The sequence below is a fragment of the Pseudophryne corroboree genome, chromosome 3 (genome assembly GCF_028390025.1).
Source record: "Pseudophryne corroboree isolate aPseCor3 chromosome 3, aPseCor3.hap2, whole genome shotgun sequence".
NCBI lineage: Eukaryota > Metazoa > Chordata > Amphibia > Anura > Myobatrachidae > Pseudophryne > Pseudophryne corroboree.
Genome location: NC_086446.1, coordinates 258,263,021 through 258,281,525, shown reverse-complemented (window position 1 = coordinate 258,281,525; position 18,505 = coordinate 258,263,021). Strand labels below are relative to the sequence as shown.

Here is an 18,505-nt window from a genome sequence, read left to right as displayed (position 1 = left end):
GATCCTTAAGGGCGGCCATCTCAGGCGAAGGTAGAGCCCTTACAAGCGTGTGAGCGCTTTATCCCCCCAAGGGGGTGTTTCCCAACGCACCCTAACCTCTGGCGGGAAAGGATATAATGCCAATAACATTTTAGAAATTATCCGTTGTTATCGGGGGAAACCCACGCATCATCACACACCTCATTTAATTTCTCAGATTCAGGAAAACTACAGGTAGTTTTTCCTCACCGAACATAATACCCCTTTTTTTGGTGGTACTCGTATTATCAGAAATGTGTAAAACATTTTTCATTGCCTCAATCATGTAACGTGTGGCCCTACTGGAAGTCACATTCGTCTCTTCACCGTCGACACTGGAGTCAGTATCCGTGTCGGCGTCTATATCTGCCATCTGAGGTAACGGGCGCTTTAGAGCCCCTGACGGCCGATGAGACGTCTGGACAGGCACAAGCTGAGTAGCCGGCTGTCCCATGTCAACCACTGTCTTTTATACAGAGCTGACACGGTCACGTAATTCCTTCCAACAGTTCATCCACTCAGGTGTCGACCCCCTAGGGGGTGACATCACTATTGCAGGCAATCTGCTCTGTCTCCACATCATTTTTCTCCTCATACAGGTCGACACAAAAGTACCGACATACAGCACACACACAGGGAATGCTCTGATAGAGGACAGGACCCCACTAGCCCTTTGGGGAGACAGAGGGAGAGTTTGCCAGCACACACCAGAGCGCTATATATATACAGGGATAACCTTATATAAGTGTTTTTCCCCCTTATAGCTGCTGTATAGTTAATACTGCGCCTAATTAGTGCCCCCCTCTCTTTTTTTTAACCCTTTCTGTAGTGTAGTGACTGCAGGGGAGAGACAGGGAGCTTCCCTCCAACTGAGCTGTGAGGGAAAATGGCGCCAGTGTGCTGAGGAGATAGGCTCCGCCCCTTTTTCGCGGACTTTTCTCCTGCTTTTTTATGGATTCTGGCAGGGGTTAAATGCATCCATATAGCCCAGGAGCTATATGTGATGCATTTTTTTGCCATCCAAGGTGTTTTTATTGCGTCTCAGGGCGCCCCCCCCCAGCGCCCTGCACCCTCAGTGACCGAAGTGTGCTGAGAGCAATGGCGCACAGCTGCAGTGGACGTCTTCTGCCGCCGATTTTCCGGACCTCTTCTGCCTTCTGGCTCTGTAAGGGGGCCGGCGGCGCGGCTCTGGGACCCATCCAAGCTGGGCCTGTGATCGTCCCTCTGGAGCTAATGTCCAGTAGCCTAAGAAGCCCAATCCACTCTGCACGCAGGTGAGTTCGCTTCTTCTCCCCTTAGTCCCTCGATGCAGTGAGCCTGTTGCCAGCAGGTCTCACTGAAAATAAAAAACCTAATCTAAAACTTTCACTAAGAAGCTCAGGAGAGCCCCTAGTGTGCACCCTTCTCGTTCGGGCACAGAGATCTAACTGGGGCTTGGAGGAGGGTCATAGGGGGAGGAGCCAGTGCACACCAGATAGTCCTAAAGCTTTCTTTAGATGTGCCCAGTCTCCTGCGGAGCCGCTATTCCCCATGGTCCTTACGGAGTCCCCAGCATCCACTTAGGACGTTAGAGAAATATGCACTATAGCGAGTATTTGCTAACACTGAAGTATTCTGGTTTATACTCTAAAACTTATTACACAGTCAATTTCAGCCAGTGAAATCCATCATTTGCAGTAGTAAGTCTGCCTACTTCTATAGGAACAGCAGGTTGATGTGAAATTGCTTTCTGCAGTTTGAGGGCAACACTAGGTGGCATTATGACAGGTCAGGATGACCGTAAAGACTAAAATCACATCCTGGCTTTGAAATATCTATTTATCAGAAATGTCTTCCCTCATTAATACATCATATCCAGAAAAAAGAAATGTTAGTTTACTGCTAAATGTATCAGTTTTAAAGGAACATGTTGACATGCTGCATTACTGACTTAATCAAATAAATATCACGATGCGGAACCAGCAACTTTAGAATGCTAAGCAGAATTATTAATGTACTAGTAAAGAAAACATAAAAATGTTGTAGTCAACATGTAACCGTTTACTGTAAGGAGGTACTGCAGAAGGACGTCTGCCCTCTTGTGGTCAAAAGAATGCAAGGAAAAAAAAAAAAACCCCCACAAGATATTTCAAAGCTTGATTCATTTATAACTGGGTCTGGATAGGTTACTTACCTTGAGGACGGGGCATGCACTGACCAACCAAAGTCAGCGATTTTAAGCTCCCCATTGGAGCCCAGGAGCAGATTCTCAGGTTTGATGTCTCTGTGTATAACGTTCTTGGAATGGCAATACAGGAGTGCATCTGCCAGCTCAGTGATATACTGGGAAGAAATACACAAAGTTTCACCATACATTTTGAAGAACCATTTGCATTTATTGTCTGCAGTACTGATCACATCAGGGGGCTGTGTACATTACCGAGGGCTACAGAAAGCCAATTGCTTACTAAGGGGAGCATTGAAGCAACACTTTTTGCAGCTGGAGAGTCACTAAAGCTTGTATACTGCAGCCCTAAAGTAGGCTTATATAAAAAAAAAAAAAATTCCTTCTAGCAGTTTTGGTTTACATTTAACAGCATGCAATATTTTCAGGGTCAAATTGCACTCTATCTGCTAGCTACACTGACTTTTAAACAAACTAGAAAATAAAAATAGGATTTTAATTACCTACCGGTAAATCCTTTTCTCATAATCCATAGAGGATGCTGTGGTCCATATTAGTACCATGGGGTATAGACGGGTCCACCAGGAGCCATGGGCACTCTAAGACTTTAACAGTGTGGGCTGGCTCCTCCCTCTATGCCCCTCCAACCAGACTCAGTTTAGAAAATGTGCCTGATGAGACTGACAACTTCGAGAGAAGGATTTTACACAGATAGTGACGACATTCACACCAGCTCACACATACAAGGCAAACTAAGCTAACCAGCTTGAAAACTCAGCAACAGGTGAACAAGAATACTTAACCAAGTACAAAAGCAGTACTGAACCAAGTAACCACTGCAGGATGACGAAGCACTGAGCAGGCGCCCAGCATTCTCTACGGATTACGAGAAAAGGATTTAATGGTAAGTAATTAAAATCCTATTTTCTCTTACGTCCTAAAGGATGCTGGGGTCCATATTAGTACCATGGGGATGTACCAAAGCTCCCAGAACGGGAGAGAGCACAGAGGCTCACGCAGAACTGATTGACCAAACTGTTGGTCCCCAGTGGCCAAAGTATCGAACTTGTTGAACTTAGCAAACGTGTTCGACCCAGACGAAGTAGCCGCTCGGCAAAGCTGTAAAGCCGAGACACCCCGGGCAGCCACCCAGGAAGAACCCACCTTACGAGTAGAGTGGGCCTTAACCGATTTGAGACCCTGCAATCCTGCCGTAGAATATGCATGCTGGATAGTGACCCTGATCCAGCAAGAGATAGTCTGCGTAGAAGCAGGACACCCAATTTTCTTGGGATCATACAGGACAAAAAGAGTCCGATTTCCTGTGACGAGCAGACCTCTTCACGTAGATTTTCAGAGCCTTGCAACATCTAAAGAATTTGATGAAATTGAGGAGTCAGAAGTCACTGGCACCACAATAGGTTGGTTGATATGAAAAGCCGACACAACCTGCGGAAGAACTGCTGACGTGTTCTGAGCTCAGCTCTATCTTCATGAAAAAGATTAAGTAGGGGCTTTAAAAAGACAAAGTCCCCAATTCTGACACACGTCTAGCAGAAGCTAAGGCCAACAAAGTGACAGCCTTCCACGTAAGAAACTTGACCTCAACCTCTTGTACAGGCTCAAACCAATTCGATTGCAGGAACTGCAACACCACTTTAAGATCCAACGGTGCCGTAGGAGGCACAAGGGGCATAGGCATGCGCAGCACATTTTATTAGGGTGTGCACTATTGGAGTGGCATGTCTAGCACCGCCTATTGGGCGTGACTACCACCACCTATTGGGGCATGTCTAACACCACCTATTGGGCATGACTAACACCACCCATTGGGGCATGGTTGAGGCTAGATCCAAGTGGGCTAAGGGACCTTTTTCGTCGGGGATGAGCTACGACACAAGGGGGAGGAGCTATGCCAGCGGGATAGTTCCTCTACTATCCACGCCACCACCTATTACCTTTAGTTATCAGGTGGCGATCGGAGCGAGCCACCGAGCCCGAAGCGTGGCGAGCAAAGAGCCCGCGAGGGTACTTTTCGGGTACTCCGTTCGGCCGTAGCTCCTCCCCCTGGTGACGTGTCTCCACCCCTAGGTACGTCAGAAGGTCCCTTCTCCCACTCAGATGTAGAATCAACCATTGGGGCATGTCTAGCACTGTATATTGGCTGCTAATTGCAAACTAAATAATATAGGGAATCTGATTAAATAGAGTGTACAGCACTGGCACCTCAATGGCATCTGATAGTTGCCCCCTATATTACAGCAGATTATATTGCCTGTTGTGTGAATGGCTTAGAAGGTGGGTGTTCGTGGTTTATTTAAGAAACTCTGCACATGAAAAGATAGAGAGATAGATAGATAGATAGAGAGAGATAGAGAGAGATAGAGAGAGATAGAGAGAGAGATAGATAGAGAGATAGATAGATAGATAGAGAGAGATAGATAGATAGATAGATAGATAGAGAGAGATAGATAGAGAGAGATAGAGAGATAGATAGATAGATAGATATAGATAGAGATAGATAGATATACACAGGTTGAGTCTCCCTTATCCAAAATGCTTGGGACCAGAGGTATTTTGGATATGGGATTTTTCCGTATTTTGGAATAATTGCATACCATAATGAGATATCATGGTGATGGGACCTAAATCTAAGCACAGAATGCATTTATGTTACATATACACACAGCCTGAAGGTCATTTAATACAATATTTTAATAACTTTGTGTATTAAACAAAGTATGTGTACATTGAGCCATCAAAAAACAAAGGTTTCACTGTCTCACTCAAAAAAGTCCGTATTTCGGAATATTCGGATATGGGATACTATGTATGTATGTATGTATGTATGTATGTATGTATGTATGTATGTATGTATGTATGTATGTATGTATGTATGTATGTATGTATGTATGTATGTATGTATGTATGTATGTATGTATGTATATATATATATATATATATATAATATATATATATACTGATCCAAGCATTCAGTGGTTCAATTGACTATAGGTGCACTCAAGAAACTACTGAATGCTTTGCTCAGCCACTATACATAATTTAAGTATTTAAAAAAAAAAAAAATTAAGTGCACCCACAGATCTATTTTTTTTTCTTTTTTGTATCTTCCTGTATTTGGCCATATACATGAAGTTCTGTGGATGCACTCAGGAAAATAAATAAAATAAATAAAAAGAATAATGGTTATATAAATATATTTCTCAAGAGTGCACTTTGCACACTGCACCTACAGTTCTCATTGGGTGCAGAATTTCTAGTTATGCCACTAACAAGCCAAAAAAGTTTCCATTATGCCACACATAATGCCCCAGACACATTATGCACCACAGTAAAGCTTCAAATTACTTTTAAATTACCTGCTCGTTGTCAGGTGTTTCGTGCTCTGGGTGTCATGCTTGTTGCCAGGGGCGTAATGCTCGTTGCTAGGTGTCTCATGCTCTTGGTGTCATGTTTGTATGCCAGGGGTCTCATGCTCTTGGTGTCATGCTCGTTGCCAGGGGTTTCATGCTCTGGGTGTAATTCTCATTGCTAGGGGTTTCATGCGCTGGGTGTCATGTTCGTTGCCAGGGGTATCATGCTTATTGACAGGGGTGTATGTGGCTGGCACTGCCGTCAGCACTGAGCGCTCCCGGCACATCCGGGTAATGCTGCTGTGCTGCATAGGGACACGGGAGTCTGATGCTAGAGGTCAAGTATGACCTCTAGCATCTGTCTCCTCCAAGGCTGCAGCCATTTTTGGAGGTCACTGAGACAGCTGATTGCGTGCTGCAGTCTGCCCTGTTGCTGAGCGTGAAGCTGCTCCTGCAGGGGAATGACACGGGGCCAGGCCAGCCATGGGGAATAAAATTACGTAGTATATGTTTACAGCAGTACATCCATGATAGTTAGTTACAAAACCCAAAAAATTAGATCCACTGACGTAACTACAGCTCCCGCAGCCACTGCGGGGGACGGAGGCTCCAGGCTTTCAGGGGGGAACAATGCCAAGCCCCCGCAGTTGCTGCAGGAGCTGTAATTGTGTCAATGGATCTCTTTTTTTGGTTTTGTAACAAACTATCATGAATTTACTGCTGTAAACATACTACATAATTTTATTCCCCATGGCTGGCCTGGCCCCTCTCTCTTTCCCCTGCAGGCTCAGTGGCAGGGTAGGCTGCAGCACGCAGTCAGCTGTCTCAGTGACATTGACAGACAGAGAATCTCACCCTCTGCTAAAATGTCTCTGGCTTCCTCAACTGTGTTCTCTGCTCTGGGCTGCGAGTCCTTCTGAGAGTAGCTGCATGGGCTGGGCCAGTGGCATCGCCAGGCGGAAGGTGCACGGGCCAGGGCACACATGGGCTGAGTGCGCGGTAAGAAAGCGCAGGGAGGGAGGGCTCGCGGTGTGACACGTCACAACGCTAGGCGGAGCCTGACGTCAGTCCTCCCTTAGAATACACAGTAGAGCAAGGCTATAATGATACTGTACATCGTCCACGGCGGGCAGCTGGCGCAGCGGGGTCCAGGTGGGGGGTGGTTCACAGAAGACAGCAACGAATGAGCAGCACTTCGGCAGGCTGGGCTCGGTGGCTACGGCAGCAGCGATCATCATTTAATGTCAGTGCTGCTGTAGCAGGTGTGATGTGCGGGGGGTGCCGGACATTAGGGGGTGGCTGTGCGCACGCCTATGACAAGGGGAGGCTGGATGGGCAGAACCGCTTTCAAGAAAGTCTGAACCTCAGGGAGTGAGTGGGGGGGGGGGGGGGGGTTGAGAAGAAATGGATAAAGCCGAAATTTGGACCTTTATGGAACCCAAACGCAGGCCCACATCCACACCTGCTTGCAGGAAGGAGAAACCGTCCAAGTTGAAACTCAACCGTAGGAAGCTTCTTGGATTCACGCCAAGATACATACTTTTTCCAAAAGCAATGGTAATGTTTAGATGTTACTCCTTTCCTAGCCTGCATCAGAGCAAAAATAACCTTGTTCGGAATGCCCTTCCAAGCCAATATCTGGCGCTCAACCTCCATGCCATCAAACATAGCCATGGTAAGTCTTGATAAGCGAACGGCCCCTGCTGCAGCAGGTCCTCTCGAAGAGGAAGAGGAGGCTCTTCCAGCAGTAGATCCAGAAAATCCGCGTACCAAGCCCTTCTTGGCCAGTCCGGAGCGATGATCACCTGAACTCTTGTTCTCTTTAGGAGTTTTAGAATCCTTGGAATGAGTGGAAGTGGAGGAAACACGTACACTGACTGGAACACCCATGGAGTCACCAGGGTGTCTACCGCTTGCGGGTCTCTTGACCTGGAACACTACCTCCGAAGCTTCTTGTTGAGACGGGAGGCCATCATGTCTATTTGAGGTACACCCCAAAGATTTGTCACCTCCGTGAACACCTCCGGATGGAGGCCCCACTCTCCTGGATGGAGATAGTGTCTGCTGAGGAAGTCCGCTACCCAGTTTTCATTCCTGGAGTGGACAATTGCTGAAAGCGCCAACGCATGCCTTTCTGCCCAGAGGAGGATTCTTTTTACCTCTGACATTGCAGCTCTGCTCTTCGTTCCGCCCAGTCGGTTGATGTAGGCCACTGTCGTTACATTGTCCGACTGCACCTGAATAACCCGATCTTGTAGAAGATGTGCTGCTCGTAGAAGACCGTTGTACACGGCCCTTAGTTCCAGAATGTTGATTGGAAGAATGGATTCCAGACTTGACCACCTTCCTTTGAAGGTCTCCCCTTGGGTGACTGCGCCCCAACCTCTGAGACTTGCATCCGTGGTTAGAAGGATCCAGTTCTGAAATCCGAACCTTCGGCCCTCTAGAAGGTGAGGCAATTGTAGCCACCACTGGAGCGAAATCCTGGCTTTTGGAGACAGACGTATCCTCTGGTGCATGTGCAGATGAGATCCCGACCACTTGTCCAGGAGATCCAGTTGGAAGGACCGTGCATGAAATCTTCCGTACTGAAGAGCCTCGTAGGAGGCAACCATCTTCCCTAGAACGCAAATGCACTGATGAACAGATACCTGGGTAGGCTTCAAGACATCCCGGATCATAGATTGGATCACCAACACCTTTTCCACCGGTAGAAATACCCTCTGCACTTCAATGTCGAGGATCATCCCCAGGAAAGAATCTCCTTGGCTCCAAATGTGATTTTGGAAGATTCAGAATCCATCCATGTTCTCTGAGCAGTCAAGTCGTGAGAGCAATGGACTGCAACAACCTTTCCCTGGATGATGCCTTTATCACCAGATAAGGAATTATATTCACCCCATGTCTGCGGAGGAGAATCATCTCTGCCATTACCTTGGTGAACACCCTCAGTGCTGTGGAGAGGCCAAACGGCAGTGCCTGGAACTAGTACTGACAGTCCAACAGCGCAAATCTAAGATAAGCCTGGTGTGGCGGCCAAATCGGAATGTGGAGGTACGCATTCTTGATGTCCAAGGACACCAGAACTAGGGAAGCCAATCCCGGGCCATTTTTTCAATCCCAGGTATCGGGATTGAAAAATGGTCAATCCCAGGATTCCCTGGATTGCCTTTCAACTGTTTCCGGCCATCTCCCACGCCCCTCCCCACCTGCCCCGCAGACATTAAAAAAGTACAAACCTGCACAGCCGGTGAGGAGGCGGCGGGGGAGTGCAGGGAAGCCAGGAGGCGGCGGCGGGTAAGTGCAGGAGGAGGCGGCGGGTAAGTGCAGAAGGAGGCGGCGGGTGAATACCGCCGTACCTTCCTGCTCTGCGGCTGCTGACAGCGCAGCGTGACCTCACAGGCAACGCTGCACAGGGGGAGCCGAGAGGAGGGAGCCGGGCAGCGTCTGAGCGTCCTGAGGACGCTCAACGCTGATCCCTCAATCCCCGGGATTGGGGCTTCCAATCCCGGGATTGAATCCCGGCCGTTTGTGGGCCTAAATCCCGGGATCCCGCCGATCCCGGGATTGGCCTCCCTAACCAGAACCTCTCCCTCCTCCAGCCCCGAGATCACGGCTCTCAGAAACTCCATTTTGAACGTGAATTCCCTTAGATAAGGGTTTAGCGAGGAGATCGTCCAAGTATGGGATAATTGTGACCCCCTGCCTGCGCAAGAGCACCATCATTTCCGCCATTACCTTGGTGAAAATTCTCGGGGCCGTGGAAAGACCAAACGGCAACGTCTGAAATTGGTAGTGACAGTCCTGCACTGCAAATCTCAGGAACGCCTGATGCGGGGGGAATATCGGAACATGAAGGTAAGCATCCTTTATGTCCAGGGACACCATCCAATCCCCACCCTCCAGGCTGGCGATGACCGCCCTGAGTGATTCCATTTTGAACTTGAACCTCTTCAAGTACAGGTTCAGAGATTTCAGGTTCAAAATTGGCCTGACCGAACCATCCGGTTTCGGTACCACAAATAGTTTCAATAGTAACCCTGGTTAACCAGATGAGGTGGAACTGAAACAATTACATCTGACCTTTCCAATTTGTGAATGGCTTCCTGAAGGATACCCATTTCTGTCGGCAAAGTTGGCAGGCCAGATTTGAAGAACCTGTGGGGTGGGAGCTCTTGAAACTCCAGTCTGTACACCTGGGACACAATATCCTTTACCCAGGGATCCACACTGGACGACACCCAGACGTGACTGAAACATCTGAGCCTCTCTCCCACCTGCCCGTCCGCCAGGCAGGGAGGTCCACCATCATGCTAAGGATTTTGAGGACACAAAGGCAGGCTTCTGGTCTTGGGAACCTGCAGGTGCCGTTTTTTTGGACTTTGCTTTCCCACCTCTGAAGAAAGTGGTAGGAGTCTTGGACTTTGCCTTTGCAGACCGAAAGGACTGCACAGAGGACGTAGAAAAAGGCTTCTTCGTCGAGTGAGTGGCTGAGGGAAGAAAGGTTGACTTACCAGCGGTTGCCGCGGAGAGCCACGCATCCAATGCTTCCCCAAAAAGAAGCAGACCTCTCCACACTTCTCCTGGATTCCGCATCTGCCGGCCATTGGCGTAGCCAGAGTCCCATGGACGATTTTCTTGCAGTCAGATTACCCAGGTCCTTCATGGCCTCCACTATGAAACCCTCAGAATCCTGTATGTTACGGAAAAATAATTCAATGTCGCTTCTATCCATAGAATCCAAGTCCTGACCACTTTACTATGGCTTTAGAAATCCATGCACAGGCAATAGTGGGCCTTAACGTCACACCTGAAGCAGTGTATATGGATATGAGCGTAGTTTCAATCTTGCGGTCTGCCGGTACTTTCAAAGCGGTAGACCCAGGGACAGGTAAAACCACCCTTTTAGACAGTCTAGATACAGAAGAGTCTACTACAGGCGGCTTCTCCCAGTTTTTCTTATCATCCTCAGGGAAAGGAAAAGCCACAAGAACCCTCTTAGGGATCTGGAATTTTTTCTCTGGATTTTCCCAGGATCTTTCAAATAATGCATTTAATTCCTTAGACGCAAGGAATGTCAGAGAGGCCTTCTTATGGTCTGTAAAATAAGCCTCCTCCACCTGTTCAAGTGGTTTGTCAGTAATGTGTAACATCCCTAATAGCCTCAATCATGAGTTGTACCCCCCTTGCCAGGGAAGCCTCACCTCCCCCGCATATCCGCATCACCGTCTGCCGTATCAGAGTCTGTGTCGAGCTGCATAATCTGAGCAAGCGCACGTTTCTTGAATACACCAGGAGATTTTGAGGTAGTGGGGACAGAACGAGACAAAATCTCCACAGATTGTTTTAAAACAAAGATTTTACTTACCGATAACTCTATTTCTCGTAGTCCGTAGTGGATGCTGGGGACTCCGTCAGGACCATGGGGATTAGCGGCTCCGCAGGAGACAGGGCACAAAACTAAAGCTTTAGGATCAGGTGGTGTGTACTGGCTCCTCCCCCTATGACCCTCCTCCAAGCCTCAGTTAGGATACTGTGCCCGGACGAGCGTACACAATAAGGAAGGATATTGAATCCCGGGTAAGACTCATACCAGCCACACCAATCACACCGTATAACTTGTGATCTAAACCCAGTTAACAGTATGACAAACGTAGGAGCCTCTGAACAGACGGCTCACAACAAATAACCCGATTTTTTTGTAACAATAACTATGTACAAGTATTGCAGACAATCCGCACTTGGGATGGGCGCCCAGCATCCACTACGGACTACGAGAAATAGATTTATCGGTAAGTAAAATCTTATTTTCTCTGACGTCCTAAGTGGATGCTGGGGACTCCGTCAGGACCATGGGGATTATACCAAAGCTCCCAAACGGGCGGGAGAGTGCGGATGACTCTGCAGCACCGAATGAGAGAACTCCAGGTCCTCTTTAGCCAGGGTATCAAATTTGTAGAATTTTACAAACGCTTTCTCCCCCGACCACGTAGCTGCTCGGCAGAGTTGTAATGCCGAGACCCCTCGGGCAGCCGCCCAGGATGAGCCCACCTTCCTTGTGCAATGGGCCTTGACAGATTTAGGCTGTGGCAGGCCTGCCACAGAATGTGCAAGTTGAATTGTGCTACAAATCCAACGAGCAATCGTCTGCTTAGAAGCAGGAGCACCCAGCTTGTTGGGTGCATACAGTATAAACAGCGAGTCAGATTTTCTGACTCCAGCCGTCCTTGAAATGTATATTTTCAATGCCCTGACAACGTCCAGCAACTTGGAATCTTCCAAATCGCTAGTAGCCGCAGGCACCACAATAGGCTGGTTCAGGTGAAACGCTGATACCACCTTAGGCAGAAAATGAGGACGCGTCCTCAATTCTGCCCTGTCCGAATGGAAAATCAGATATGGGCTTTTATACGATAAAGCCGCCAATTCCGACACTCTCCTGGCTGAAGCCAGGGCCAGTAGCATGGTTACTTTCCATGTAAGATATTTCAAATCTACCGATTTGAGTGGCTCAAACCAATGGGATTTGAGAAAATCCAAAACTACATTGAGATCCCACGGTGCCACTGGGGGCACAACCGGGGGCTGTATATGTAGTACTCCTTTTACAAAAGTCTGGACTTCAGGAACTGAAGCCAATTCTTTCTGGAAGAAAATAGACAGGGCCGAAATTTGAACCTTAATGGACCCCAATTTGAGGCCCATAGACAATCCTGTTTGCAGGAAATGTAGGAATCGACCCAGTTGAAATTCCTCCGTGGGGGCCTTCCTGGCCTCACACCACGCAACATATTTTCTCCAAATGCGGTGATAATGTTGTGCAGTCACCTCCTTCCTGGCTTTAACCAGTGTAGGAATGACCTCTTCTGGAATGCCTTTTTCCTTTAGAATTCGGCGTTCAACCGCCATGCCGTCAAACGCAGCCGCGGTAAGTCTTGGAATAGACACGGGCCCTGCTGAATCAGGTCCCGTCTTAGAGGTAGAGGCCACGGATTTTCCGTGAGCATCTCCTGAAGTTCCGGGTACCAAGTTCTTCTTGGCCAATCCGGAGCCACGAGTATCGTTCTTACTCCCCTTTGCCGTATAATTCTCAGTACTTTGGGTATGAGAGGCAGAGGAGGAAACACATACACTGACTGGTACACCCACGGTGTTACCAGAGCGTCCACAGCTATTGCCTGAGGGTCTCTTGACCTGGCGCAATACCTGTCCAGTTTTTTGTTGAGGCGAGACGCCATCATATCCACCTTTGGTTTTTCCCAACGGTTCACAATCATGTGGAAGACTTCTGGATGAAGTCCCCACTCTCCCGGGTGTAGATCGTGTCTGCTGAGGAAGTCTGCTTCCCAGTTGTCTACTCCCGGAATGAACACTGCTGACAGTGCTATCACATGATCTTCCGCCCAGCGAAGAATCCTTGCAGCTTCTGCCATTGCTCTCCTGCTTCTTGTGCCGCCCTGTCTGTTTACGTGGGCGACTGCCGTGATGTTGTCCGACTGGATCAACACCGGCTGACCCTGAAGCAGGGGTTTTGCCAGGCTTAGAGCATTGTAAATTGCTCTTAGCTCCAGTATATTTATATGAAGAGACATCTCCAGGCTTGACCATACTCCCTGGAAGTTTCTTCCCTGTGTGACCGCTCCCCAGCCTCTCAGACTGGCATCCGTGGTCACCAGGACCCAGTCCTGTATGCCGAATCTGCGGCCCTCTAACAGATGAGCACTCTGCAACCACCACAGAAGAGACACCCTTGTCCGTGGCGATAAGGTTATCCGCTGATGCATCTGCAGATGCGATCCGGACCATTTGTCCAGCAGATCCCACTGAAAAGTTCGTGCGTGGAATCTGCCGAATGGAATTGCTTCGTAAGAAGCCACCATCTTTCCCAGGACTCTTGTGCATTGATGCACAGACACTTTTCCTGGTTTTAGGAGGTTCCTGACAAGTTCGGATAACTCCTTGGCTTTCTCCTCCGGAAGAAACACCTTTTTCTGAACCGTGTCCAGAATCATTCCCAGGAACAGCAGACGTGTTGTCGGGGTCAACTGAGATTTTGGAAAATTCAGAATCCACCCGTGTTGTTGCAGCACTACTTGGGTTAGTGCTACTCCGTCCTCCAGCTGTTCTCTGGACCTTGCCCTTATCAGGAGATCGTCCAAGTAAGGGATAATTAATACGCCTCTTCGCAGAAGAATCATCATTTCGGCCATTACCTTGGTAAAGACCCGAGGTGCCGTGGACAATCCAAACGGCAGCGTCTGAAACAGATAATGACAGTTTTGCACCACGAACCTGAGGTACCCTTGATGTGAAGGGCAAATTGGGACATGCAGGTAAGCATCCTTTATTTCCAGGGACACCATAAAGTCCCCTTCTTCCAGATTCGCTATCACTGCTCTGAGTGATTCCATCTTGAACTTGAATTTTTGTATGTACAGGTTCAAAGATTTCAGATTTAGAATAGGTCTTACCGAGCCGTCCGGCTTCGGTACCACAAATAGCGTGGAGTAATACCCCTTTCCCTGTTGTAGGAGGGGTACCTTGACTATCACCTGCTGAGAAAACAGCTTGTGAATGGCTTCCAATACCGTCGCCCTGTCTGAGGGAGACGTTGGCAAAGCAGACTTCAGGAACCGGCAAGGGGGAGACTTCTCGAATTCCAACCTGTAACCCTGAGATACTACCTGCAGGATCCAAGGGTCCACCTGTGAGCAAGCCCACTGTGCGCTGAAATTCCTGAGTCGACCCCCCACCGCTCCTGAGTCCGCTTGTACAGCCCCAGCGTCATGCTGAGGGCTTTGCAGAACCCTGGGAGGGCTTCTGTTCCTGGGCAGGGGCTGCTTGCTGCCCTCTCTTACCCCTTCCTCTGCCCCGGGGCAGATAAGACTGTCCTTTTGCCCTCTTGTTCTTATAGGACCGAAAGGACTGCGGCTGAAAAGACGGTGTCTTTTTCTGTTGGGAGGGGGTCTGAGGTAAAAAGGTGGATTTTCCGGCAGTTGCCGTGGCCACCAGATCCGATAGACCTACGCCAAATAATTCCTCCCCTTTATACGGCAATACTTCCATATGTCGTTTGGAATCCGCATCACCTGACCACTGTCGCGTCCATAAACTTCTTCTGGCAGATATGGACATCGCACTTACTCTCGATGCCAGAGTGCAAATATCCCGCTGAGCATCTCGCATATAAAGAAAAGCATCCTTTAATTGCTCTATAGTCCATAAAATACTGTCCCTATCCAGGGTATCAATATTTTCAGTCAGGGAATCCGACCAGACCACCCCAGCACTGCAGATCCAGGCTGAGGCCATGGCTGGTCGCAGTATAACACCAGAATGTGTGTATATACTCTTTAGGGTAGTTTCCAGCCTCCTATCAGCTGGATCCTTGAGGGCGGCCGTATCAGGAGACGGTAACGCCACTTGTTTTGATAAGCGTGTGAGCGCCTTATCCACCCTAGGGGGTGTTTCCCAGCGCGCCCTAACCTCCGGCGGGAAAGGGTATAATGCCAATAACTTTTTTGAAATTAGCACTTTTCTATCTGGGTTAACCCACGCTTCATCACATACATCATTCAATTCCTCTGATTCAGGAAAAAATAAGAATTTACTTACCGATAATTCTATTTCTCGGAGTCCGTAGTGGATGCTGGGGTTCCTGAAAGGACCATGGGGAATAGCGGCTCCGCAGGAGACAGGGCACAAAAAAGTAAAGCTTTACTAGGTCAGGTGGTGTGCACTGGCTCCTCCCCCTATGACCCTCCTCCAGACTCCAGTTAGGTACTGTGCCCGGACGAGCATACACAATAAGGGAGGCATTTTGAATCCCGGGCAAGACTCATACCAGCCACACCAATCACACCGTACAACTTGTGATCTAAACCCAGTTAACAGTATGACAACAGAAAGGGCCTCTTAAAGATGGCTCCTTAACAATAACCCGAATTAGTTAACAATAACTATGTACAAGTATTGCAGATAATCCGCACTTGGGATGGGCGCCCAGCATCCACTACGGACTCCGAGAAATAGAATTATCGGTAAGTAAATTCTTATTTTCTCTATCGTCCTAAGTGGATGCTGGGGTTCCTGAAAGGACCATGGGGATTATACCAAAGCTCCCAAACGGGCGGGAGAGTGCGGATGACTCTGCAGCACCGAATGAGAGAACTCCAGGTCCTCCTTTGCCAGGGTATCAAATTTGTAAAATTTTACAAACGTGTTCTCCCCCGACCACGTAGCTGCTCGGCAGAGTTGTAATGCCGAGACCCCTCGGGCAGCCGCCCAAGATGAGCCCACCTTCCTTGTGGAGTGGGCTTTTACAGTTTAAGGCTGTGGCAGGCCTGCCACAGAATGTGCAAGTTGAATTGTGTTACAAATCCAACGAGCAATCGACTGCTTAGAAGCAGGTGCGCCCAACTTGTTGGGTGCATACAATATAAACAGCGAGTCAGATTTTCTGACTCCAGCCGTCCTTGCAATGTATATTTTTAAGGCTCTGACAACGTCCAACAACTTGGAGTCCTCCAAGTCGCTAGTGGCCGCAGGCACCACAATAGGTTGGTTCAGATGAAATGCTGATACCACTTTAGGGAGAAAATGCGGACGAGTCCGCAGTTCTGCCCTATCCGAATGGAAGATTAGATAAGGACTTTTATAAGATAAAGCCGCCAATTCAGATACTCTCCTGGCAGAGGCCAGGGCTAGTAACATAGTCACTTTCAATGTGAGATATTTCAAATCCACCTTTTTCAATGGTTCAAACCAATGGGATTTGAGGAAATCTAAAACTACATTTAGATCCCACGGTGCCACCGGAGGCACCACAGGAGGCTGTATATGCAGTACTCCCTTGACAAAAGTCTGGACCTCAGGGACAGAGGCCAATTCTTTTTGGAAGAATATTGACAGGGCCGAAATTTGAACCTTAATGGATCCCAATTTGAGACCCATAGATAATCCTGATTGCAGGAAATGTAGGAAACGACCCAGTTGGAATTCCTCCGTCGGAACCCTCCGATCCTCGCACCACGCTACATATTTTCGCCAAATGCGGTGATAATGTTTCACGGTGACTTCCTTCCGTGCCTTAATCAAGGTAGGAATGACTTCTTCTGGAATGCCTTTCCCTTTTAGGATCTGGCGTTCAACCGCCATGCCGTCAAACGCAGCCGCGGTAAGTCTTGAAAAAGACAGGGACCCTGCTGTAGCAGGTCCCTTCTCAGAGGTAGAGGCCACGGTTCGTCCGTGAGCATCTCTTGAAGTTCCGGATACCAAGTCCTTCTCGGCCAATCCGGAACCACTAGTATTGTTCTTACTCTTCTTTGCCGTATGATCTTCAATACCTTTGGTATGAGCGGCAGAGGAGGAAACACATACACTGACTGGTACACCCAAGGAGTTACCAGTGCGTCCACAGCTATTGCCTGTGGATCTCTTGACCTGGCGCAATATTTGTCCAGTTTCTTGTTGAGGCGAGACGCCATCATGTCTACAATTGGTCTTTCCCAACGGTCTATTAACATGTTGAAGACTTCTGGATGTAGACCCCACTCTCCCGGATGAAGATCGTGTCTGCTGAGGAAGTCTGCTTCCCAGTTGTCCACGCCCGGGATGAACACTGCTGACAGTGCTATCACGTGATTCTCCGCCCAGCGAAGAATCTTGGCAGCTTCTGCCATTGCACTCCTGCTTCTTGTGCCGCCCTGCCTGTTTACATGGGCGACCGCCGTGATGTTGTCCGACTGAATCAACACCGGCTTTCCTTGCAGGAGAAGTTCCGCCTGGCTTAGAGCATTGTAGATTGCTCTTAGTTCCAGAATGTTTATGTGAAGAGACTTTTCCAGACTCGTCCATACTCCCTGGAAGTTTCTTCCTTGTGTGACTGCTCCCCAGCCTCTCAGGCTGGCGTCCGTGGTCACCAGGATCCAATCCTGAATGCCGAATCTGCGGCCTTCTAATAGGTGAGCCTTCTGCAACCACCACAGAAGTGACACCCTTGTCTTTGGTGACAGGGTTATTCGCAGGTGCATCTGCAGATGCGACCCTGACCATTTGTCCAACAGATCCCTTTGGAATATTCTTGCATGGAATCTGCCGAATGGAATTGCTTCGTAAGAAGCCACCATTTTTCCCAGGACTCTTGTGCATTGATGTACTGACACTTTTCCTGGTTTTAGGAGGTTCCTGACCAGATCGGATAACTCCTTGGCTTTTTCCTCTGGAAGGAAAACCTTTTTCTGAACCGTGTCCAGAATCATTCCTAGGAACAGCAGACGAGTTGTCGGGATTAAATGGGATTTTGGAATATTCAGAATCCACCCGTGTTGTCTTAGCACCTCTTGAGATAGTGCTAAAGCTGTCTCCAGCTGTTCTCTGGACCTTGCCCTTATTAGGAGATCGTTCAAGTATGGGATAACTAATACGCCTTTTCTTCGAAGAAGAATCATCATCTCGGCCATTACCTTGGTAAAGACCCGAGGCGCCGTGGACAATCCGAACGGCAGCGTCTGAAACTGATAGTGACAGTTTTGAACAATGAACCTGAGGTACCCCTGGTGTGCGGGGTAAATCGGAACGTGTAGATACGCATCCTTGATGTCCAAGGATACCATAAAGTCCCCTTCTTCCAGGTTCGCTATCACTGCTCTGAGTGACTCCATCTTGAACTTGAACTTTTTTATGTAGAGGTTCAAGGACTTCAGATTTAGAATAGGCCTTACCGAGCCATCCGGCTTCGGTACCACAAATAGAGTGGAATAATACCCCTTTCCTTGTTGTAATAGGGGTACTTTGACTATCACCTGCTGAGCGTACAGCTTGTGAATGGCTTCCAACACCCTCTCCCTTTCGGAAGAGACGGTTGGTAAGGCAGACTTCAGGAAACGATGAGGAGGATCCGTCTCTAATTCCAACCTGTACCCCTGAGATATTATCTGCAGGATCCAGG

General features: G+C 48.5%; 1 protein-coding gene across 3 annotated transcripts in view; it reads right to left on the bottom strand.

The window, feature by feature from the left end:
• Positions 1-18,505, bottom strand: part of AURKA (aurora kinase A) — a 114,525-nt gene that overhangs the window by 36,680 nt on the left and 59,340 nt on the right. For all 3 annotated transcript variants that reach the window (XM_063959028.1, XM_063959027.1, XM_063959029.1), the window contains one exon: positions 2,192-2,340. In XM_063959028.1, coding sequence (XP_063815098.1) covers positions 2,192-2,340 — 149 coding nt within the window. The remainder of the gene's footprint in view (positions 1-2,191; positions 2,341-18,505) is intronic.